Below are 24,992 nucleotides of genomic sequence, written 5' to 3'. Positions count from 1 at the left end.
TAACCATTTTTTATCAGTTTCTTTCATGAATGGATTCTTTGGATGGATGGTGAAAAAATTCGTTAACTTATTTTCAGTGACTTTTTTTGCCTTTTCTTCTCTAACATCATGGGAATCTGCTAAGTGTCTTATGAGATTTCCTGTACTGATCGTACTATTGTATGATTTAATGGCGAAGCTAAAATACAACACAAAATTTATATTAAAATATTTTAAACAAATTAATTTATTGTAATTACAATCATAAAACGAGTTTTATTATATAATAAAAGACAAACCTTGAAAATTTTTCTTCATTTCCTTCAGATTCTGATGTTTTTTGAGCTGCTTTCAAGCAAGATTGACAAAAAACTTTAGATTGCATAATTGCGATTTTTTTATTTCCATCTTTCAATACTAGTGTTCCAAAATTCTTCCATGCAAAGCTTGTTTTTGTGCTCATGTTGGGCAGTAAGCTAACCTCATAATCCTTCACCGGCTTGTTAAAAACGTCCGAGATATTTTTTTTGTCCATTATAATACACAGTCCGATATTAATAGCAAAGAATGCAACATGCAATAGCTTAAAGCATAAAGATAATTTTTCTCATGTGCCAATAAAAAGAAACATGACAAAATAACTAAAAATTTTTTAACATTAGTTTGCATACCTCGAATGATAGAAACAAAAACCTATCACTGATCACTGGCCATAACAGATACGCATCTATGAGAATCACGCGTCGCGCGGCGCGCCATCGCATGACTATCGGCGGCGGCGGCGCGTTTAATTCCATCGGCGGCGGCGAAGTGGCGTGGCGGCGCACGGCTCTATTTCCCGAGAAGCATCGGACTATATACTATACTATATATGTTTAAAAATATTTATTAATTTTCATTTTCAGTTTCATTTTCGCCAAATATAGCATCGGCCTCCTCGTGCCTTTTTGTGCGACGACCTTTTTCCCCAGGAACTCTTTTTTGTGCATTTCTGAGACGTTGTTTGGTGAAACGTATTGCTTCTTTTACGGCCTCGAAAAATATCTTTTTATCCGGTTTCGCGAAGTATGGGCTGCTTGCTACCGCCTCTATAAATATAACTAACAAAAATGTAAATTCAAATGTATATTGATTAATTATATCAGGGCTCGGAATTATTTCATCTTTTCGACCGATTCTCGTGGTATACGCCTCCTTTCCTCTCTTTACCGCGCGCGCGGCAGCCGCTAGGGCCAGTGTCGCCGAGCGTTAGGAGCGGCGCTATCCGATTAATGTTAAAAAAATTTATTAAAAATATTTTTTTTTTCTATAGCAATAGTACCTTATGGGTGACGTGGAAATCTATTAAAATATTTTCACATAATAAATTTAAAAGTGAAAAAAATATTTTTAATAACTTTTTTTTTACTTTTAATGATTAAGGGAGAAGAACATAACATTTATCGGATAGCGCCGCTCTTAACGCTCGGCAGCGCTGGCCCTAGTGGCTGCCGCGCGCGCGGTAAGAAGAGGAAAGGAGGCGTATACCACTAGAATCGGCCGAAAAGATGAAATAATTTCGAGCCCTGAATTATATCATCTATTGAAACCAATAAGAAAAAATGCGAAGTTGAATATCCATGTTACTGTTTCCTACCTTTTTGATCGGTTCGGATTAAAAAATAAAATTTGACAAGCACGAGAACTTACGTAGTAATATAAAAGCGACTAATAATTTTGTACCTTGATTATATCGAACATTAAATATTAATATTACTAAGAGTTAGCATTAGTGTCGTGATTATCGTATACATAATGTTTTGAACTTTTTATTCTTTTAATTCCACCTTAAATTATAGTAATATAAATAAAAAAACTTACCGTATACTGTTGATAACAATTTTTTGTTGTATAATGCAACGTTTTCATCCTTCTCTCCCCACAAAGAATAATTGCTTAAAGCCTTGTCTGTGATTATCTGCTTCATGCAAAATTTGACGCTTTCGTCAACTGTTTGACCTCCCAAAAACTTGAGATAAGCGACCTAAAACATATTTGCACATAAAAATGTAAATATGTTAATAGTACTGTAATTATTTTCTACACTATGACGACATAAATAAAGAAATCTCATTATACATGAAAAATATTATTCTGTTCATAAAATCTTATCACTCTATTAACACGAAATGCAAGTAAATTTTATTGAAGTTAAAATTTATCTGCAAACTAACAAATTTTACTCTAGTTATAATGATTTTTCATTCGATATTGGAGTTCACTTTCTTCTCTATAACTATATGAGTAATATCACTGCAATCAGAGTGTAGTTAGTTCATAATGTAATTTTCATTAAAATTAAAGTTCCTCAATTATTGCGCTTACATACAGACTGAAATTCCACTCGAAAAAATGTATAGGAAGGGAACAAATGCTTCATTATATTCATGTCATCGTGTATACATTATATTATATATTATATTATATGTATATGTAATTATATTATATAGGTATATAATGTATTATGCTATAAGACTTACGACTTGATCATTATGCTCCTCTTCGATATTTTCGAAAAGTTCCACCTGCTCGACAGACTCCAAAGGAAGGCAATCGGGTTTCGTCGGCATTTTAGCGGATCTCGATTTCAATAGCTTGATCAATTTTTGGTCCAGAACTCTGAAACACACAGTATGATGTAATAGGACATATTGCAGATTTTTCTGTGTTATTTGACATATATAGTTTTTATTTGTATATATAAATTGAAAGTTATTTATTTAATATTTATATGAATTTTATTTTGTACTTATTTTTCATGTACAACGTGTTAATTTAATGTTTATTTTACATTGATGTCATATTCATTATATTGATTTTACAGTTATTACTATCATTTTGAAGTTAATTTGAAAAACGTTCAATTAACGTTTACTTCATATTTTTTAAATATATTTATTATTTTTTATTTTTATTATTATTTATTATTAATTTTTAATAAATTTACGAATTTATTTGAAAATTATTTATTTGTTTATGTAATATTTATTTACTATTTATTTTACATTTATTATCAATTTCTTTCTCTCATACGTACAAGACGTAATCAATTTAAAAAATATAAATTCCGACTGCAATATGTCACTAGATTTTCTTTTTTTAGATATTTTCAAACTGTCAAGGAATAGCTTAAAAAAAAGATAATTACTTGAAATCTTGTTTTGTCGGCATGTCTTCGAGCCTTTTCTTGATGGTGTCCAATTCCCTGAAACAAACAATACATTTCTTTACATATGTTAGAAATAACTACTATTTATCTACAAGATAGAAGAATATTTACATTACTGTTCAATCTATGTACTATTGCATTTCTTTTAGGGCTTGAGCCCAAGACAAGAAGTAACATGTGACGTAGCCATAAGACATAATAATTTTGCCGCACAATTCTTGATATAAAAGCTCATTATTATTGTGTAAAAATGTTTTCTACATGTAAAAAACGGCGTATATTAAGTTAGAAAAGTAAAATTGGTAAAACACTAGTATATATATGGGGATACGTCTACTATTCCCAACTGAACTTAACTTATATAAGATGTATTGTACTTTTTCTAATCTTCCTTTATAAAGATTGATGAAAGGGTAAAATGGGCAGAATATTTTTCATTAAATTAAACAAAATTTTCATGTACCGAATGATTGCATTCCAATGAGCAGAAGGCTCACGTTGTGCGGCATTTGCTTCATAGTGAAAATCTCTTTGAGTAAATGAAAACTCGTTAGGGGTCTATTATGCTGCTGTTCCTGATATTGCGAGCTATTGCTGTTGCATTTTGACGAAGATATTCCTGCTCCAGTAGCAGTCCATATTGCTGAGCATGTTCTTTGGGGGGATTGCATAGTTCCCGAGTATCCTTCGGTGTATCCGCTTACGTGCGGCAAATGTTGTAGTGTTCGATAATGCAACAGTGGGTTCAAAACTGCCGAGTCATTATTCTGAGTGGCAGAATGCGCGAGGTTGAACGAAGGACAGCCTTAGTCAGAACACAACCGACCTCCTGCGCCAGTACAAATATATCTCTCGCACTGCGCACTCTTTGTTATTTAATTCTGAATTTTGTATCTTATCTCTAATGTTTAACACCACCAGGTAATACTCTATATACTATAACACTAAAAGTTAGATGTGACATCAACGAAGGTCTTAACGTAAGTAAGTAACAAAACGTGGCGCAGCTACGCTGTATATATAAAAACCAAAAACAAAAGAAAAACTCTTAATAGTGTAAGAGAGAGAAGAGGGAAACCACACGTCATCTCTCTCTCTCTTCTAAAGGCCAGAAGATGTCTTCACTCTAACACTCCCTCCTCTTCTGGTCTTGGCTCCTCGGTTTCTAGCTCAAGGGAGTCTGAAACAAATAACACAAATTCTACGACTCTGAACTTAATGTAACTCATAATATATTTAATAATTTTTCTCTGAAATAAGTATGTAATGGAGCCGGTAGAGGTTTTGTCAGAATATCAGCTGGATTCTCATTTGTATTAATCCACCTTACCCTAACTTGATTGTTCAACACACAGCTCTTTATATAATCTCCATGTGTTTCTGCTATATGTCTTTTGTTTCCTGTTAATTCTCTTTCTTCGAGTTTTCTCTGAATCTTTGAAAGTTCGTCATCAAAATTTTTTAACCTGTGTGATCCATCCATTTGAGTGCTTGCTCCAGTTGATTTGTTATCGCACCAGATTGTCACTGGGTAAAAGGTTTTCCCAGTAATGTCTCTTATGGCCTTGTCCAAGGATACTATTTCTTGACAAGCTTCACTCATGGCGAGATATTCCGCCTGACAGGTAGATAGACTTATGTGGGACTGTTTGTAACTTCTCCATGATACGGCATTTCCATAGAGTTTTATTATGTATCCTCCAGTTGATGTTGAATCCTCACAATCCTTGAAGCTTGCATCTGCGTAAGCTTCTAATTGTTCTTCTTTTGCTCTGAACGTTAGTCCCATCTCTGTGGTTCCTCTTAAATAGCGAAAGATCCTTTTGACGTCTTTCCAATCACTTTCCTTGGGATCTTTTTGTCTTCTGGATAAATAATTTACTGCAAAAGCTATGTCTGGTCTCGTAGCTCTGGCTAAGTAAAGCAGGCATCCAATAGCTTCTCGATAAGGTGCTTTACTAGGAGTTGTAAAGCTCTCTTTCAGTCTTTCTGGATTTTTATTTTCTTTATTTTTCATCTGTCGTGTCACCATTGGTGTATTCTGAGCTTTGCTCTCTTTCATTTGAAACCTTTCTAGTATATTTTCTGTAAACTCCGATTGACTCAGTGTCATAACTCTTGTTTCTCTATTTCTCTGGATTTCCTAGATATAATTTAGGTTCTCCTAGATCTTTCATTCGGAATGTGTTACATAAACTAGTCTTGATTTGTTTCATTTTCTCTGTGTTATTACTTGCTAGTATGATGTCGTCAACATACAATACTAGCAATACAACTTCTCCATTTTTCCTCCAAGTGAATAGACATGGATCATTTATATCTTTCTCTAGTCCCAGTTTCAAAGCCTCCTCTGTAAACCTCTGATTCCATTTCTTCGGACTGATCTTTAATTCATACAACGTTTTCTTTAGTCTGCACACTTTATTTCTTTTGGTACTATCATTGACTTCGATTCCTTCTGGAATTTCCATAAATATGTTGTCATCCAACATACCATTGAGAAATGCAGTTTTCACATCCAGTTGTATTGCTTCCAAGTCATATTTATTTATAATGGCCAGTGCTGATCTAATAACTGACAGGCGCGAAACTGGTGCATAGGTTTCACATATCTCGTACTCATTTTTGTCTTTGAAACCTCTAATTACAAGTCTGGCTTTAAATTTTTCTTGACTATTTTCTTCATTTTTCTTCTTAAACACCCACTTGGAATCAATGATGTTTGTTTTCTTACAATTAGCAGATTTTCTTGGTCTATTTACAATTTCCCAAACTTTATTTTCTGTCATTGAATTTAGCTCTTCTCTTATCGCTCTTATCCATTGTTCTCTGTTTGGCGATTCCATCGCTTCTCTGTAATTTGTTGGGTCTCTGTTGACACTGGCTAAATTTGCATGTACTATTTCATCTTCAGTCCGCTTATCAATTTCCTCTGTCTCAATACTCTGAATTCTATAAACAAAATCCGGCTCTCTCTGAGGATTGCCTTTTGTTTTCCTATCTGGCAATTTTCTAGTTTTCGATTCCTTTTCCTTTTCTTGGTTGGCTTTCCTCTTTGGGGGTCTGCCTCTCCTTTTTGTCGTGTTTTCTAGTTCATCTATTTGTTTTGTTTCTGAATCAACTGAGTGATCCTCTCGTCTCTCTGTTATTTTATCTTGTTCCTCCGCAGTTTCCTCTCTAGATTCTTCAATTTCTATTTCAGTTGATTCAGCTATTTTAGCCACGTTCTTGTAGACTAATTTTTCGTTGCACTTTACATGCCTAGAATTTAAGAATCTTTGTGTCTGTGGATGCCACAGCAAGTAACCTGTTGGCGTATATCCCACCAGAATAGCTTTTATTGCTCTCTCTGAAAATTTATTTTCTGGGACTGGAATTTTTATGTACGCCTGACATCCAAATCTTCTCAGTTCTTCTACGTGGCTTTTCACCTTGGGATTAATTTTTGACAAAGGTGTTTTGAATTCAATACCTTTATGTGGTGTCCGGTTGTAGATATGTACTGCCGCTTCGGTTGCAAAAATCCACATTGTTGATGGTAGTCCTGAGTCAATCATGAGGGCTCTGATTTTTTTCTGAATTGTTTTATTAAATCTCTCTGCTGTGCCATTCAACTCTGGAGTATATGGTGGTGAAAAATCACCACTGATTCCTTCTTTTTTTATTATTTCTGCAAATTCTCCTCCTGTAAACTCTGTACCGTTGTCTGCTCTGATAAAACATACTCTTTCATTCTTTTCAGACAGATTTCTTATGTGTGTTAAATATCTTTCTAGACCTTTCTTGGCCGGATTCACTCTTTTGTTTCACACTGTAAGCTTTTGCATACCTAGTGTAATCATCAATGAATACTATGATATATCTGTTCTTTCCCGGGAATGACGCCGGTGAGATCTTGCCCATCGTGTCTACATGTATTGTGTGTAGTGGTCTATCTGATCTACTTCTCTGATTTTTAAAAGGAAGATTCTCCATCTTAGCCAGAACACACGTTTCACAGTCTAATATTTCTCTGTTAAATTTGATCTTTTTCAACTTATCTTCGTACTTTTGCATTTGTCTCATATATTCTAATGACGTGTGTCCCAGCCTCAGGTGCCAAATCATTCCTTCAGATGGTTTGTATTTAATATTTTCATTATTTTGTTTCTCTGCATTATTTATTAGTTTATTTGTCTCTGTTTCTGGTATAACATTATTTAGATCCAAAATTTTCCTATTTAATTCCTCACTCCAAATTCCAGTCTCTGTTTGATTTTTCTCCTTTGTTTCTGTGTTTTCCGTGATTTCCTGTACATTCTCTCTCCCAACTTCAGGCGGTCTCTGTATGTCTATTGTACTTTCTGAATTCCCTTGGTCCGTCTGAGGTTGTGACAGGAAATCTTCTAGAGAAACTAGATTTGCAGTTACTATGTACTTATTGCTTTTGTTCTCTGTATCTTCAGAATTATCTACTTCAAAATCAATTATCCAGTTCGGTTTTACGTAATTTCCCGTTATATATTCTTCCCCATTTTCTTTATTAAAGATTTTTACTTCCGTGTTATTTAAATATATACCATAACCCGCTTCTGCGAATTTTCTTAGTGACAGTAAGTTATCTGATATTCCTAGTGCTGCTATTACGTTGAATAGAAAAATCGTTTCGTTTGTTATGCTTGATTTTAAATGTAAGTTTCCTTTTCCATCTATTTTTATATTTGCTCTTTTGTTTTTATTTGCACTCCGAATTTCTTCTCCTATTGTTTTAATAAAATTTTTGAGCAGTAATCCTTTACTTATTATATGTTCTGTTGCTCCTGAGTCAGCTATAAAACTAATCTTTTTGTCAGTTTTTTTTGTGATGTTATGCTTACCTGCAATCTTAGCTGATGGGTTTTTCGGTTGGTTTTTCTTGTCATAAGGATGGTACCTACTCTGAACTTTATTTCCTCTACCTCTGAATTTACCTCTACCGCTATCTTTGCTTCTGTTTAATGTGTTGATATTTGAGTTATTTTTAATAGGTTCATACCTTTGAACTTTGTTCGGGCAGTTGTCGCCCTTATGGTCTGTGATCATATTGCACACATAGCAGAACCACAGACCATAAGTCTTCAATGGACAATCAGATTGCCAGTGGCCTATTTTGTTGCAACGATAGCATTTTATGTCCCCTGTGCTCTGATGTGATTCCTGCTCGTGGCTCCGTCCTCTGAATCATATTTGCTCTGGCCTCTGTATTTTGTCTTGTTGCTTCTATCTGTAAGAGACAAGTCTTCATTTGTTCAATGGTCATTTCTGGACCTGTTTGGCCTTTTACAATATATGCCGTTCTCAGCTCCGGGCTGGAGTCAGACACTGCATTGTAGAAGGCAGCTCTTATTTCTTTTTCAGTTAGTTCTATTTCGGAATTGCAAATTTCGTATTCTCTTATGATATTGTCGAATCTATCGAAGAAATCGACCGCTTTTTCTTTTTGTGACTTTTTAATGCTATAGAGTTTTTGTCTTACAGTAACGTGCGTCATGTTTGTCTCTAGTCTCTTAATTTCTTTAATTTTTAGTAATATGTCTTTGGGGTCTTTTAATTCTATGATTTTCTGATGGTATTTAGAGTCGAGTCGATTTATTATAATGTCTCTAATGATATTTTTTTCTTTCATTGTTTTCTCTGAATTGTCATTATTATTATTATTTAATACTTCTAATAAATCGTTCGCAGCTAATTCTGAATTTAAGGAATTTAACCATAGATCTAGATTACTTTTAGTTGTTAGTTTATAATCTCTTTTAATATTAAATTTTCTTTGTATATTGCATTCTAAAGTTTTATTTAAATTTGCAAAGGTTTTAGTCATTTCATTTAGTGATTGCATATGAGTAATATTCTCGGTATTATTTGTTTGATTTTGAATTTCTGACCACTCTGTATTATTCGGTTCGATAGCAGTAGAGTGTATAATTTCTGAGATCTCTGTATTTGTTGGTACTTCTCTTACTTTCTCTGAAAGGGTGCGGACGTCGGCTAGACAGGTCTCAGTCACTTTTTTTAGGTCCTTTCCTATTTGTTCTTGTACTTTTATTGATGTTATGAGGGTCTCCATCCCTTCATACATTTTTTGCACGTATGTGCCTAGTTTTGTAGTTGCTTCGGTTTGTTGTATTAGTAGTTTTACCATTGTGTTTAGTATGGCCTTGTTTTCATCTTGTGTCTCTGTAATTTCGGTTAATATGATTAGCATGTAGATTATATTCTCATTAATGTTTGGACTTACGAACAGCGTACATGTTATATGTCCTTGGACATATTACCACATACTTATGGATCCATATTCTTGTTCTCTTTCTCCACAATTTTTATTTATTGTGTGCGAATATAAGTTAGGAAATAAATTTACCTTTTGTTGTTTTTGAAGTTTGGTCGTCTTTTTTTCTTCCTTGCCCTTCCATCTCTGAATATATATCTCTGCTTCCTGCCAAACATTACTCTTTGTTATTTTACCTTATTTCGCACACGTGAATATTGCTTTGTACGACAAATCAATATTCTGATCTTTTGTATTTACCGCCTGCACTCATATACTCCCTCCCAAACCGACTAGTCGTACTACGATTTTGCCGTTACTTAATGGGTGGGGGTGATCACTTACATGAGTACAGTCGGTTCATACTGATCTTTTAATTTATTTAAATTCTTTGATAGTTCTTATATTAATAAGATATAGTTTCTCTTTATTAAGTTCTCTGTATAATTTCTCTCTTTCGCAAATGATTTCGCGCGTCACGCGCAGGATGCTATATAGTTTATACCACTACACGCACTGCGTTTTATGGTTCCGGTGCAGGTACACTAGTAGTCCGTTTACACCGGAGAATTACATACACTGGCGCCGCGCTTCGTCACTGCACAGTATTCATTTCTATTGCTTGATCGATTGCGATTCTGCATATATTTTATGGCTATGGCTGGACCACGTGACTTTGTTTCCCGCCAAGTGCCGGACAGTTCATGCAATTGTTTTCTTTAGAATTTATCTTAGATATATTTACTATTTTGATCTATTTTTGAGACACGTTTTCTTTGCGACACAAGCGTGATTTTCTAAATTTCTTGGAATTCTGAGATTGATACAATATCGTTCGTTTTTACATGACATGTCCGGTCTCTTATAGTTCCGCTCCTCTCTATTTTCCATTGACTAGCACCTGCTTAAATATGTACTTACGGTTTCTCTGAAGGAACTCTTAATTTCTTGTTCACCAAGTGACTGGGCTCATAACCTGGCAGAATGCGCGAGGTTGAACGAAGGACAGCCTTAGTCAGAACACAACCGACCTCCTGCGCCAGTACAAATATATCTCTCGCACTGCGCACTCTTTGTTATTTAATTCTGAATTTTGTATCTTATCTCTAATGTTTAACACCACCAGGTAATACTCTATATACTATAACACTAAAAGTTAGATGTGACATCAACGAAGGTCTTAACGTAAGTAAGTAACAAAACGTGGCGCAGCTACGCTGTATATATAAAAACCAAAAACAAAAGAAAAACTCTTAATAGTGTAAGAGAGAGAAGAGGGAAACCACACGTCATCTCTCTCTCTTTTCTAAAGGCCAGAAGATGTCTTCACTCTAACACTGAGGCACTCCTTCGGTAAAAGAATATGATTTATTACTGCTGGCTACTACTTCTGGCTGCGGTTCTGCAATTTTAAGTGTGATTTTTTATTATATATAAATAAAACATTAAGCTTGGCGTTAGCATTAAAATAAGTCAAAATTATTCATAAATTATTCATAATTCAGTTTTAAAATGTCTCGATGTTTCATGTAAGCCTCTATAAATTACTTCTATTTTGATGAAATAATGCTCGGCTTTTGATGTTGTACAAATGCATAATGACTCTTCGAATGGCATTTACCGGTGAAGAGCAATAATTTATTGATCGTTACGTTGGTTTAAAGAGTTTCTCAATGTAACATTTTTTTAACATCAAAAGTCCATCGATTTAAAGTTACATTTTATTTACAAGATCTTTTGTGGAAGTCCGGAACTTATAAAAACTAAATTATAAAGAATTTATGTTTAGTTAATCGTGTATAGCAGAGAGTTTTAGAATATTAAGCTACATACCAGCAAGTATAAGAGGGGTTAAAGGCGTTGAAAGTAGCTGCCTGTATTTGTTGTCATTCTGACTTTCATTTTGTTGAAAAGATTTACTTCCGATAATCCTGTTTGCAATTCTGTTTTGGGGTTTGATGGTTTTTTGAGATTTTGCAATACTTGGTACATTTTCTGCAATATTTGCTGCGTTTTCCTTATGCTCTTTAAACGATGTGTTGTGAATATCATCTATATCCTTCTGAAGATCTATTGGCTTTTCTGTAACTTTTTTTTTTGATATGACTTGCAATTCGTCCTGACTCGACGAAGTGGTCACATACCGTTTCGGTTTCCTTACAATTCTTGCAGGACGCCGTGGGTTTCTGAACATTAGTATTTTGTTAGTATTAATATGTGTTTAAATTACTAAATTCATACATAAATATCATATATATATATCATACATAACTACAGAACATTGAATAGTAAAAGAATATATTAACAAAATTGAAAAATAAAGTTTCCAAACATTTATTATGCTATCTAATATTCTTTTTATTAATGAATTACCATGATATAAATAAATGATAGTTTACTGGAGTTTTCAGTGTCGCACTTACTGACTTGAGCAAAATTGTTTTCGCCCATATTTATAATTGACGCTGGTAGCTGCAAAAGCCTGTTTGCGCTTGAGAGGATTTATCACCTTTCGTTTTTCCATGTCAATCACCTTACACAGTTCAGCCACAGAACTGTCTATAAATATAAAAACTAGAAATATATGATTTTACTCTGAAAAATCGCATACAAAAAATTCCACTTATTAGAACTATACATTTTTATCATTACCTTTTGCAAATGAGTTGTTACTTTCATATACCATCAAACATTTCGCTACGTACAAGTATTATAGATTTATTTAATAATTATTCATGCGATGTGGGGTTACGACAATTCTTGATTAAAGTATTTTATGTTTTTTAATCGCACACACAGGATTCGTAATATAATTTAATTTAACCGCTCGATTAATGCATTAATGTACATACAGTATTTTTGTCTGTAAATAATAAAATTACAAAAACTAATGAATGAATTATTCTAAAATTTTATTTATTTTTTAATTAATATCTCATTAACAAGTTGTATATTTTTAAAGTAGAATATGCATATTAAAGAATGTGAGATATCTAAAAAAATTATTAGTGACGAAATAATACATTCATTAGTTTCGATTAATGGAAATTATCTTTTTGCCATTTTACTTTCGATTGCTTCTTTCAATTTTTATTTCTGATTAATTATTAATGATTTTTATTCTGAGTAATTATTTAATTTTCTATAAGAGAACAGATACAACATATTCATCAGCAACCGGCTGATCGGCATCCAAATCAGTGCTGGAATCAGAGCCGTTATCATCAATGACTTTCCAATATGGCATTATGTAACATTTAGATTGTACATTGGTAATAGGTATTGTACAAAGATCGTTTGATAATGCAGAGCATTTGTAAATGCCTAATAACGATGACGAAATTCCGACATCGTATAAATCTTCCATTATTGCGAATTTCTTTACGACAAAATGATATGTTTCGTTAATTTCGAGTATATTTTCAATGACACATATCGTACAGCCTTTTAAGACACAACAATTATTGCCGAGTGAAGTAACATTGAAAAACATGTTCTCAGTTTGTATCTTCGTGTACTGTTGACAATGTCGAGGTGACATTCCCACTGGAAGGGGACCTTCACTATGCCTGTCGAAAATTTTTGTAAATGTAACAATATGTGTCGGACGAAGCTCTTTTCGTATATTGATTTCTGCCTGTCTGAGGGCAAATTGTTGCAAAGCAAGATGAGGTTTTCTGTAAAATTGTCTGAAAAATGGCATATTATTTTCATACTTGAAAGCTGAAAAATTATCAAGAGGTTCACGAAAGTGTTCAACATCTTTGACCAAGTGTAATAATGCATGTACATTATATGAAAGAAAAGAAAGCTTATAAAACACTTGGCACTTTTCCACAAATTTTTTAATGGCTACTTCTGCACGTCGTAGTAATAATGTTCTTGAAGGTGACTTACTACAAAGCGCACGAATTGCTGAATGTAAAAACAAGAAGTGGATGTAAGCTTGCTTTTCCAAAATGCCGTGCATCACTACAGGTCCGGTATATAAAATGAATTGTCGGCCTTCAGTTGCTTTGTATTCTGAAAAGTCATTTAAAGATCTAGGTTTCCTAGTGAAATCTCGAGGACAGTAATGAGAAAGAAGTTGAAGTCGCTTTGATGTCAACTCTAAGTTTCGGCCTGATAATTTTGTTTTCTTCCCATATTTGCCCGTAACCCACGCGTTTAGCAGTTTTTTAACTATCCCTATGCACACTAAGTGCATATACTCTACCGGGACTTGCGTTACCATCCCCATAGGTAACCGAGACAGTGGACTAATTCCTTTGTGGTGATCGTAGTCTGTCATCCGAACATACTCCTCATCGGTTCTTAGACGATGATTCGTACCTAAGAAAATCATTCTTTGCTCATATCGAATGCCAACAACCCAGCATTTTCCACATGCATGACGAGATGTATGCCCATAATGGTTTAATAACCAGGCTCGAGCTAGAGCATCTGCAATAAATGCTCTTAGTACAATGGGGATTTGTTTATTATTAAATGTTGTACCATCATTTGCGATAACTTGCTGAACATCGGCAACAAACTCTTCCATAAATAAATCGATATTACCTGGCTTTTTATTTCCAATGTAAATTCCCACTACTTGAGGTTTGCTATTAGGTATGTTATTAACTGAAATTTGGATTGGCCAAATCTGTTTTTTTCCAGTTTTATTCAAGCTTGCGCCATCCGTATTCTAGTCTATCTCGAGAACAAGAGGAATCTGGTTCGGAGGAATTTCTTTTAGAATATTATTAATAGCTACTTCAAAGCCAATATGAAGATATTGTCCAGGGTACATTGTACGAACCGGAATACTTTCACGCGGAGTGTTGAGTAAGGAACGAGTATCTTTTGGAAGGAAAGAATGACATTCGTGAGATCGTAAAGTATTCAATATTATATTTCCTTGTGTATGCGTGAGATTGCATTTTATAAAAGCTGATGCTAAGGATTTTTGAAACGCTTCATTTACAGAATCCATAAATACACCATCAACTATATTATCGTCTACAGTTGACAAATTGACTTCAAAATTTTCTTCATTTTCGACATACATAACTGAGGTGTCGGAAATACTTTGCTCGCTCCTCAAGTTTACATCATAGGACTCTACTTCATTTGTATGAATATCTTTGTATACTGTTGTAGGAATAAATAAATAGGAAAACATAATTCATCTTCTAAGTGATTTGAAAAATAATGTAACGGGCGTGCGAGGATGTCGATGCGTGGGGAGATGTTTTGTTTTGAGGCCTGAGCGAGTAGGCAAGCGAGCGGGCAGAGTGAAGAAGATCACCGAGCCGAAAAGACGAAAAGACGCGTTTATTAAGTGTATCTGCATTAGTTAATATATATCTCAAAATTTTAAAAACTCTGTTCCTTAGTGAAAACACCTTACACTGTGTCTAGAGACGGCGTAAACTGTTCAATATTACGTAGTTGCTCATTAGAATCTCTTTGATAAACTTTTCTTATCTGAAAGAGAAGCCTTGATCGCCTTTGTCGGTCTAATTGCGAAATAGGCTTACGGCGTTTAGGTACTTTACACTTTTTACTTGCAATTGGATTCATATTTTTATAAGATAGAAGTAATGTTCGATTCAAATGAGATAATTTACTATTACTATTTTTTAATTTTTGCAATAAAATCTTGATATAATTGATTTATTTACAGTATTCGTCATAAGATTCATTACGATTAAATAATAACAATATATCTACTAATCCTGTGTGTGTAGCAGTATAAACTTTGATTAAAAATATATAATCATAACAGTATATTGACATAACCTCTTTACATCGCACAAGTCAATGTCATATCCATATAAAAAAATCAAAATACCTGCACGTGCTAATGCAATAATAGCGCCCGTATTCACTGATGCTTCAAGAAGCGATGATTTCTCTAAATAAAGATCTATAACGTTTTTTATACACTCTGACAAATTCACCGAAAACGCACAACACCTCGTGCCAAGCGAGAATAATGCCACATCTACATAAGACGCCGGTCGCGCAGGTCGCAAGCGTTGCGATCCAATCAGCGTCGAGCTAGCTTGGGCTAGCTCGATACTGATTGGATCGCAACGCTTGCGACCTGCGACTGGTATCTTATGTAGATGTAGCATAACAATGGCCGACTTCTTAAGTCTTTATCTTTTGTGTCTCCAACATGACATAGGGTGGGGATGGGTTATAAAATAGAAATTAATAGACTTGTTTATTTTAATTGCACTGGGGCTGCTCTGGATTTACTCGACACTATTTATCTGTCCTGTATTATTCTATGTAGAGCAAGCCCAGAGCAGCTCCAGTGCAGCTAAAACGAACAAGCTTAATATATTTCAACAGTTTGTAACAAATATACGACAGAAGCACAAACATCGGTGTCTTTTTCTGTTACCATCATGTTGCTCCTACGTTGCCGAAAACGAATGACAAAGCAAAAAGTTTTCCATAAATGGAAGTCATTTGGTTAACAACATAATGAGCAACAGTTGCTGTCCGTTTGCTCTGAATTTGATGACATGAAATGTCTCAAATCTGCCCTCGTGTTGTTGAATGTGTATGAATATGCATTACATTTTCAGCAAATACACAGCAACTAGTCAAAAACTCGTGCTCAGCATCAAATTGCATGATTTTGCAAAACATGCTTGGCTATCAGGGCATGCTCTAATAAACTTAAAATTTATAATACGTCGTTCATTTTATAATACTTTGTTTCAGTACATTAGTTATAATTTTAAACTTAACATATTATTTTATAATACTTTGGTAATTTTATAATATATACTTATATTACTTATATATGTAAGAGGCAGAGAGGGAGAGGCAAAGAGATTGGTCAGCACGGGGTGCCGCCAGTATTGAGAACGGGCCTCAAAAGTGCGAATCAGGCTTGAGGGGCCTATGAATACCGAGAGCACGAGACGGAGAGAGAGAGTTCGCGGGAAATTTTTGGAGAAGCGTAAAAAGGGACATTAGTAATCTCTTCCACGAAGTAGCGTGGCGTAGATAGATAGAGATAGAAACTGTCGCCGGAATAGCGCGGAAATTGTGATTCGGGCAAGTATCGGGTATAACGATAGCTTGTAGAGAACTCTGTAAAATAGACTCGCCTGACGTTATAAAATTGTATTTTATTAGAACATTATATTAAGTTTTTTTTATCAAGTGATTTACTTTATTTCTTAATTGCCCTCAAAAAGTTAATATTCAATCCTTACAACTGTGCATTAAAAAACCTCAGAAGTGGGATTCGGTAAGAAATAAAAGTAAAAGAAAAACGTTAGAATCAGTTGAAACGAACGATAATAAAAATTTAGTAAACATAGACCGAGATATAAACTGTGTCGTGGAAGGACAGAGAGAATACATTAAACTTTTAAAATTTCACGAGTGAATTTGCGAGTACTGCAATTGAAAGAATGGAGCGAAGCATTTTGGAGAGGATGAAGTTGGAGGAATTGCGGAAGCAAGCGGAGGCCTTGAATCTGGAGGTCGCGGGAACGAGAGGCGTATTAATCGACCGAATTATGGATCGATATGAGCAGCAATTACAAAGAGGTAGTAATACGGTTGAAATTGCGAACGAGCCGAGGCAGGAGGGTGCAGCATCCCCAACTGCGAGCGGTGTCGAACCTCCGCGTGATCCAGAAAGGTCAGTACAAAGTTCGATTAACGATCAAATGTTAACAATGATGCGACAGCAATGGGAGCTATCGCAGCAGCTTATGCAGACGCAGGAAATATTAGCGCAACAGCTCGCTCATATGGTCGCGTCAGGGCCAGAAACGCGGCAAAATTCGCGAGATAACGAGCTGAGAGAAGCAGTGAGCGAAAGACCGCGACCGAATTCTAGTCAGTCAAATGCAATTGCCGGTGGAAATACAATTAGACTATTATCTTCTCAGATACCGATTTTCGAGGGATCGGAAAAAGAGAACGTGAACCGTTGGCTCAGCAGAGTAGCGCACGTCGGAAATTTATACGAAGTGTCGGACGATATTCTTTTGCTGGCCGCAACGAGCCGTTTCGCGGGCGAGGCGTGTAAATGGTACGCTCGTCAGACTAACGAGACTATTTCTTCGTGGACGGTTATCAAAGATAAATTAATTAGATTTTTCGGTCACAGAACTCCCTTTATGGTAACAATGCAAAAAATAACGTCAAGAAATTGGGAATCGGAAAAAGAAAAATTTATCGAATACGTTAACGATAAGCTCGATATGATGCAGACCTTGGATTTGCCCGAAAAAGATCAAATAAACATGCTAGCAACGGGCGTGCGAGATTTGAATCTCAGGGCCGTAGCATTAACGGTAGTGGACGAATCGCTGGAGCAATTCATCGAAAGAATGCGTACGATTACCGAAGAAGTAGGAAATAGTGCAAATCGATTTTCGCAGAACAACGCGACTAGACTAAATACGCACAGATTTGGTGGAGGGGTCGTTAGATGCAACATCTGCCAGCGAAAAGGACATTTGACGAAGGATTGTCGCAGCAAAGCGATCATCTGCTACAAATGCCATCAAGAAGGGCATATCAGTACGCAGTGCCCACTGAGAGCACCGACCACGAATGCGAGGGCCCCACGGTCAGGGACGGAGGTAGCAGCAATAGAGGTGAGAGAGCTGGCGCATCAAATACCGCAGGTACATATTAACGCGATAAACGGACTGAAATGTAACATAAGGGCAGTGATGGACTCGGGCAGTCCGATTAATCTGATAAAGGAAACTACTTTTACAAAGTACCTCGCGACAGTGAAAGCGAATCCGTGGAAAGACGAATTAGCGTTTAAGGGCGTAAACGATTCGAAGATCGAGATTCTCGGATGGATTCAAGTACCTATTGAATTGGATCAGAATTTCGATTATGCGTTAAATATCAAATTGTTTATCGTTCCGGATAACACCATAGTGTGCGAAATATTGTTAGGCCGAGACTTTTTATACAAAAACGAGCTTAGTGTGGAAATTTCGCGTTCAGCGGTGCAATTCAGGAAAAACGACACTAGAGCGGAGGAAGAATTAGAAATTTTAAGTATTGACGCAATAACCGAGAAAAATAAATACGATGTAATTAGAGATAATGTAGAAGCAGATACCGATGTTCGTATTCGAGACAAGTTAATTGAAACATTTATAGAAGTCGATAACTGTAAGGTCGAACCGATAGAAGACGGTCACAAAGTAAAAGTCTATTTGAAAACAGAGGCTACTTTTTCGTATGGGTCAAAAAGATTTTCATATAACGAGCGCATCAAATTAAAAGAGATTACGGACGATTTGCTAGAGCGTGGAATTATTAAATCAAGTATCTCACCATATTGCTCGCGGGTGGTATTAGTGAACAAACGGAATGGAGAAAAGCGAATGTGCATCGATTTAAGACCGTTAAATAGGATTGTGCAAAAACAAAGATACACATTTCCGGTTATTGAAGACCATCTCAATAAATTACACGGAAAGAAAGTGTTTACGAGTTTAGATTTGAAAGACGGGTTCCATCAGATAGACCTTGATCCGGAGAACACGAAATATTTTGCTTTTTCTACACCACACGGACAATTCGAGTTTATAAAATTACCGTTTGGTTACTCCGAAGCCCCAGCAGAGTTTCAAAAGCGTATTTTTCAAATTTTTGATAAATTAGTACGAAAGGAGAAAATTTTAATTTACATTGACGACATAATGATAGCAACGGAAACAATTGAACAAAATATAGAAATTCTGAAAGAAGTATTAATTACTTTAAAACAATATGGTTTAGAACTACGATTATCAAAATGTTATTTTTTAAAAAAATCAATTGATTATTTAGGATATAAAGTCTCGAACACGGGTATCACAATGAGTGAACGGCACATTAAAGCCATTGCAGATTATCCAACGCCGAAAACTGTAAAACAGTTACAAAGTTTTTTGGGATTAGCTAGCTACTTTAGAAAGTTTATTAAGGATTTTTCGTTGAAAGCTCATTCTTTACATCAACTCACACGTAAAGATGCGAAGTTCATGTGGGACGAGAAATTAGACCAAACGTTTATTGATTTGAAAAAAGAGCTAACTTCCTATCCAGTATTAAGATTGTATAATTATAACGCGGAGACTGAATTGCACACCGATGCAAACGCGCTCGGATTCGGAGCTGTATTACTGCAAAAGCAGGAAAACAAAGCATTCGCGCCTATTGCTTATTTTAGTCAAGCGACGACAGATGCGGAAAAAAAATATCACAGTTATGAGTTAGAGACTCTAGCTATTGTAAAAGCGATCGAGCGATTCCATATATATTTACAAGGCCTAAATTTTAAGGTAATAACTGATTGTAACGCTCTTGTACATGCATTCAAAAAAGTTGAAATAAATCCACGAATCGCGAGATGGAGCTTAGCTCTACAGAATTATACTTTTGAATTGGTACATCGGTCAGCGGAAAAAATGACGCATGTGGACGCATTGAGTCGTCACATAATGATTATTAACGCGCCTACTCTGGAAGACGAGCTAATGCAGCGACAAATGACGGACGAGAGCATACGCGACTTAGCTATATCTTTAGAATATAAGGAAAATAAACGTTTTACTTTAGAAAATGCATTGGTTTACAGAATATATCAGGAACGATTATTATTTGTAGTGCCGCAGGTAATGGTAAATAATGTTATCCGCGTGTATCACGACGAGTTAGGTCATGTAGGGGTACAGAAGACAATGGAGGGAATCTTGAACACGTACTGGTTTCCGTGTATGAAGCAGACTGTTCGGGAGTATATCCAAAATTGTATAAAATGTTTGATTACAACTTTTTCCACCGAAAGATCAGAGGGGGAATTGCAAGTGGTCGAAAAAGGGACTATTCCTTTCGAGACACTGCACATTGATCACTTTGGGCCGTTGGAAAAAACTCCGGACAATTATCGATTCGTCTTGATAGTGGTGGATGCATTCACGAAGTATACATGGTTGTTTGAGACAAAATCAACGGGAACACAGGAAGCGATACCGATGTTCCAGGGTATCAATTGTCAAACAAACCATATAATAGTATTTTGTCATCCGATAAAATTAAACCATGGATACGAGTTACAATGAAAGAATCGGAAAATTAATTTGTAATTTTGTAGAAAAAATGTAAACGTAAAATTAATGTAATAAGTAATGTAACGACATGCTAGTGTTAGCAAAACGACAAATTGTGTTATTTACATGTGTATATATATATATATGGATATTGGGTCAAATGGATTGAGGACAATCTCATCGTCAGGATGGCCGAACTGTAAGAGGCAGAGAGGGAGAGGCAAAGAGATTGGTCAGCATGGGGTGCCGCCAGTATTGAGAACGGGCCTCAAAAGTGCGAATCAGGCTTGAGGGGCCTATGAATACCGAGAGCACGAGACGGAGAGAGAGAGTTCGCGGGAAATTTTTGGAGAAGCGTAAAAAGGGACATTAGTAATCTCTTCCACGAAGTAGCGTGGCGTAGATAGATAGAGATAGAAACTGTCGCCGGAATAGCGCGGAAATTGTGATTCGGGCAAGTATCGGGTATAACGATAGCTTGTAGAGAACTCTGTAAAATAGACTCGCCTGACGTTATAAAATTGTATTTTATTAGAACATTATATTAAGTTTTTTTTATCAAGTGATTTACTTTATTTCTTAATTGCCCTCAAAAAGTTAATATTCAATCCTTACATATATATCTATATATACTTATATATCCTTTGGTTTCAGTATGTCGCCACAATAAATTTTCATGTTTTTGAATTGTTGTTTTCTTCAGTAATGGTAGAAGATGTAATTGTTGACGCCGTCGATATATTTTTTGAACTTAGCTCAATGATATTTCCTTGTTTCATCTGTTAAACCAAGATTTTATATTATATAAGTATATATGTATCATTATAGTGTGATTTATATGTATAAGCCATATTCGTAAATTTAATGAATTGAACTGTATAAGGAGTCAGAAGAGAAAAGGTCAATTTTGTTAGATTTAACGGAATTAATCCCCTTCTCAGTCTTTATGATTAAATTCGTTAAGTTTGCAAATACGACTTATGTAAATCTCGCTTTTAGTTAGACTAATTTTATTATAAACATACCGGAATAATTTTGACATTTTGTGGCAGCCTATAGTTTGTTTACATTCCATAATTTTAAGGCATTAAAAAATTTTGTGGTATCCCATAATTTGATGGCGGGATCTGAGAACCTATTGTTTGCATCACTTGTAAAAAAGATTGCATCTGTTCTTTTTGAAATGCATGCTCTTTCTCTATTATTTCTTTTTCCCACAATCTTTGGTTTTCCATTTCAACTTTTATCATCTCTTTCTGCATATCATTCTGTTTTATAATAATATCTGTTAAAAATTGTTTTTGTGATTGGATCATATTCTCTGTATAGTTATCTAGAATAGTTTCGTAGCTTTTTCTACCTGTAATGTTATAATTATATTAGTACTATTTATTTACTGGTATCAATATCACACAACACTGATGTAGAATACTGATCTACATATATTATGATTTATCAACAGTATATATATATATATATATACATACGTATATTATACATATATTTAAAGTTGGTCTTACATTAAAATTGCAGTTAAATGATCGGAAATATCTTATATTATTTGATTACCCTATACATACCTGAAAGACCACGTTTCTTCTTTCTAGGAGGTTCATTACTGATGGTTGAACTAGACTCACTTTCTTCTGGAATCTCACTATCATTCATAGTTGAACAATTTTCTATATGCTCTGTATCACATGCTGAAATAAATTTACATTCAATTACTTTTTTATTTTAATGATTATGCATAGCATTAAACATTTCAAGACTAGGATTCTGAATGTTATGATATGTTAGCTATTTTATTATAGTTTTTAAAATATAATAAGATATACTTTGTAACATGCATTCCAGGATCCCAGACCTGGGCTCTGAGTACAGAAGAGTTTTGAAGATCAAAAAATTCAAAAAAGCATTTAAAATATATATATTAGCTAATTTCATTTAAATATAAATTTAATTATGACACTTACATAATTCATCTTGGATATTTGCAGTATCAATTCCTGATGCATCATGAAGAACTTGCACGTTTGGCCGAGTACTGTATAAAATATCTAATTGTTCGTAGAATGGACAGGTTGTTTTTTCTGCACCACTAACACTATTTTCTCTTTTACATTTAAAGTAGACAAGCTTTAAATTTTTTAATTTTAATTTCATCTGTTGGGCCGTTTTGAAAAAACCTTTCTTCTCCATATCTTCAACTAATGAATGGAAAATATCAATATGTTTGTATTTTTTTCCATCTATTAATAAAATAATCTGCTTCTCTGTGCACAATTCTAAAAATGTTCGCGTTTCTTCTTCTCCCCAATTTACTCCCTTTTTACAGGATATTTTAATATATATTTATATTTTATAATATATATTTAAAAAATATATATATAACAGTTTGAGGAAAACCAAAAGTTAATACCGTATGTAAAAGTCAATATCGGTTTTGTTAGGTTATGTTTTATGCTCAATGCTAAATTCCCTCCAAAATGCGTTTCGTGCGTTTACATCGTCATTTGTATCATTTGATACGCGTATCAGCTTAGTACAATACTCCTACTTTGATACGCTCGTATCAAGTTGATCCGGCAGCATTTACATCGTGCGTATTAAATATTTAGTTCGAATTTGGTACGAATATAGTACTTGATACGCGTATCAAGTGCACGATGTAAACTAGGTCAGTAGGTTTCGATGTCGTTTCCTTTGGCTTGTCCAATGCTGCGACTGTTTGGCATGTGACTTCGTACACGCGGTCCGCCTGTTCCGCTACGTCCTCGAGAAGATCGTCAGCTCGAGTTGCTAAAATAATTTGCATTTGAGCCGGTAAACGCCCCAGCCACAGTGTGCGCAGGAGTTGATCGGGTACTACGTTGCCCGCGAGCGTCCTCAGATGGCGCAGGAACTGCGACGGCTTCCGGTCGCCTAATTCCTCGCGCTCCAGTAATTGGCGGATGCGGTGTTCCTGCGAGTCGCTCAGTCGTTGTATTAATGCCCTTTTGACTGCTTCGTATTTCCCGCATGCCGGTGGATTGGTTATTACATCTTTTATTTCTTTGATGTACTTTGTCTCGATTTACGAGATTGCGTACGTGTACTTGATTGAATCTGACGTGACGGCGCTCAACAGGAACTGGCTCTCCAATTGGGCGAACCATAATTCTGGTTCCTCCGGCCAGAATGGTGGTACTCGCACCGATACCCTGCCGATTTGTGCTGCGTCGGCGCCTGGCATTTCGCCGGCCTTCTCTGATTGACTCATTTGCTTTAACCAGTCGTCGGGGTCACCAGTTTATGGGCGTATTGCCCAAAGGATGTGTTCGACTTGACTAAAGATTACGAAGACCAATTTGTTAGAAAATGTAATTTATTTTCTTCGTCAGAGAAGTGAATATATGTATATGTGCTGTATTCAGTTTGAATTGATTGATTGCGCCGGAGGCGCTTTCTCGGTGTGTGTGTAAGACCGAGAAATTAAAAGAAAAATTGACGGGCGCGGTAAGAAATTACCGGCCGCGTCTTTGTGTATTGAACGAGTCTTAAAAAGGACGGTTCTATTGAATTGGCTCGTTGTAGCCCCTTTCCCGGTGTTGGAGGAACTCCGTTTGGAAAATGGTCTTCCGTCTGGCAGCTGCTCTCCGAGCAAGCTCTAGGCGGCGAAGTCTGGATGGCCACGGAACGAGTTTCCGGTGTGCCTGTAGCTGCAACCGTTTCGGCTCTCGGCGTAACAGAATGCTCTGTGTACCGAGGAGAGAGAGGTCTCCGAATTCGGATGTCGCCAGCAACGAGAGAGTCCCTTGGTGGCCGAGTCAACCGGACGCAGAACTCTAGGGGAATTAGCTTCCACGCTAGAGTCTGAGGAGGTGACGGCGGTACTGGTGTGTCAGCGGGCCGCTTGGTTGAAGTGTGCGGCCGATGCTGGGACTCTGTTTTTCTTTTACGTGCCTTGCGAGGCAACGTGAGAAAAACGGCGAGACAAATTTGCCTCTGGTTAAGCTCTGCTAAAGCAGAGTAAGACTCGGATCAAGGGCCCTGTAGAGAGCTCGCCTTGAAGCGAGTGAGTGAAGAAGAATCTGCGGAGAAGCTCTTTTATACCGCTTCGATCGATGCTTGATCGCGAGAAAGCTTTTCACCGCCTGCGCAACCTGCGGTGTATCCGCAAGCTCGTAACTCGGCAGAAGGCCTGCGGCGCGTAGCGGCGCCGCGGCGTATTATGCCGCGTCAGTGTAGCGGTGTGGTGGTGAGCCGCCACAAATGTTTTCGACAAAAAAGTATTATTTTATATTTATTAATAATCTTGGCATATGTTAAACTTGCATTTTGTTGAAAAATTGTAAAATTATATTTTATTTTTCTATTGACAAGTCATAGCAGATTAATATCTTTTTCAACAGTTATTAATTTAACTTATGCGAATATTTTTATAAATATA

At 35.8% G+C, this 24,992-nt stretch overlaps 3 protein-coding genes and 1 pseudogene across 4 annotated transcripts; all 4 read right to left on the bottom strand.

Annotated features, from left to right (window-relative positions):
- Positions 1-867: 867 nt before the first annotated feature.
- On the bottom strand, positions 868-3,736 carry LOC136999239 (uncharacterized). Its single transcript, XM_067352817.1, has 5 exons — positions 3,651-3,736; positions 3,167-3,223; positions 2,499-2,637; positions 1,840-2,002; positions 868-1,079 (listed from the first exon to the last, which is right to left on the bottom strand). The coding sequence occupies exons 2-5, from the start codon at positions 3,187-3,189 to the stop codon at positions 868-870; spliced, it is 537 nt and encodes a 178-aa protein (XP_067208918.1). The 5' UTR covers positions 3,190-3,223; positions 3,651-3,736.
- Positions 3,737-4,308: 572 nt separating this feature from the next.
- Positions 4,309-5,300, bottom strand: LOC136999563 (uncharacterized). Its single transcript, XM_067353897.1, has 2 exons — positions 4,541-5,300; positions 4,309-4,367 (listed from the first exon to the last, which is right to left on the bottom strand). The coding sequence occupies exons 1-2, from the start codon at positions 5,298-5,300 to the stop codon at positions 4,309-4,311; spliced, it is 819 nt and encodes a 272-aa protein (XP_067209998.1).
- Positions 5,301-7,319: 2,019 nt separating this feature from the next.
- Positions 7,320-12,362, bottom strand: LOC136999238 (uncharacterized). Of its 2 annotated transcripts, XM_067352816.1 has the most exons (6): positions 12,126-12,362; positions 11,897-12,032; positions 11,307-11,659; positions 9,567-10,875; positions 9,168-9,382; positions 7,320-8,429 (listed from the first exon to the last, which is right to left on the bottom strand). In XM_067352816.1, exons 4-6 carry the CDS (start codon positions 9,616-9,618, stop codon positions 8,295-8,297), a joined length of 402 nt encoding a protein of 133 aa, XP_067208917.1. In that variant the 5' UTR covers positions 9,619-10,875; positions 11,307-11,659; positions 11,897-12,032; positions 12,126-12,362; the 3' UTR covers positions 7,320-8,294. The 2 variants fall into 2 exon arrangements, with proteins under 2 accessions (XP_067208917.1, XP_067208916.1); XM_067352815.1 differs by lacking the exon at positions 7,320-8,429 and having other exon boundaries at positions 9,001-10,875; positions 11,897-12,047.
- A 9,262-nt stretch (positions 12,363-21,624) lies between these two features.
- Positions 21,625-22,443, bottom strand: LOC136999562 (uncharacterized; annotated as a pseudogene).
- Between the last annotated feature and the right edge of the window lie 2,549 nt (positions 22,444-24,992).

The sequence above is a fragment of the Linepithema humile genome, chromosome 4 (genome assembly GCF_040581485.1).
Source record: "Linepithema humile isolate Giens D197 chromosome 4, Lhum_UNIL_v1.0, whole genome shotgun sequence".
NCBI classification, from domain to species: domain Eukaryota; kingdom Metazoa; phylum Arthropoda; class Insecta; order Hymenoptera; family Formicidae; genus Linepithema; species Linepithema humile.
The sequence above is the reverse complement of the archived record's forward strand: the minus strand, read 5'-3'. Positions and strand labels throughout refer to the sequence as shown.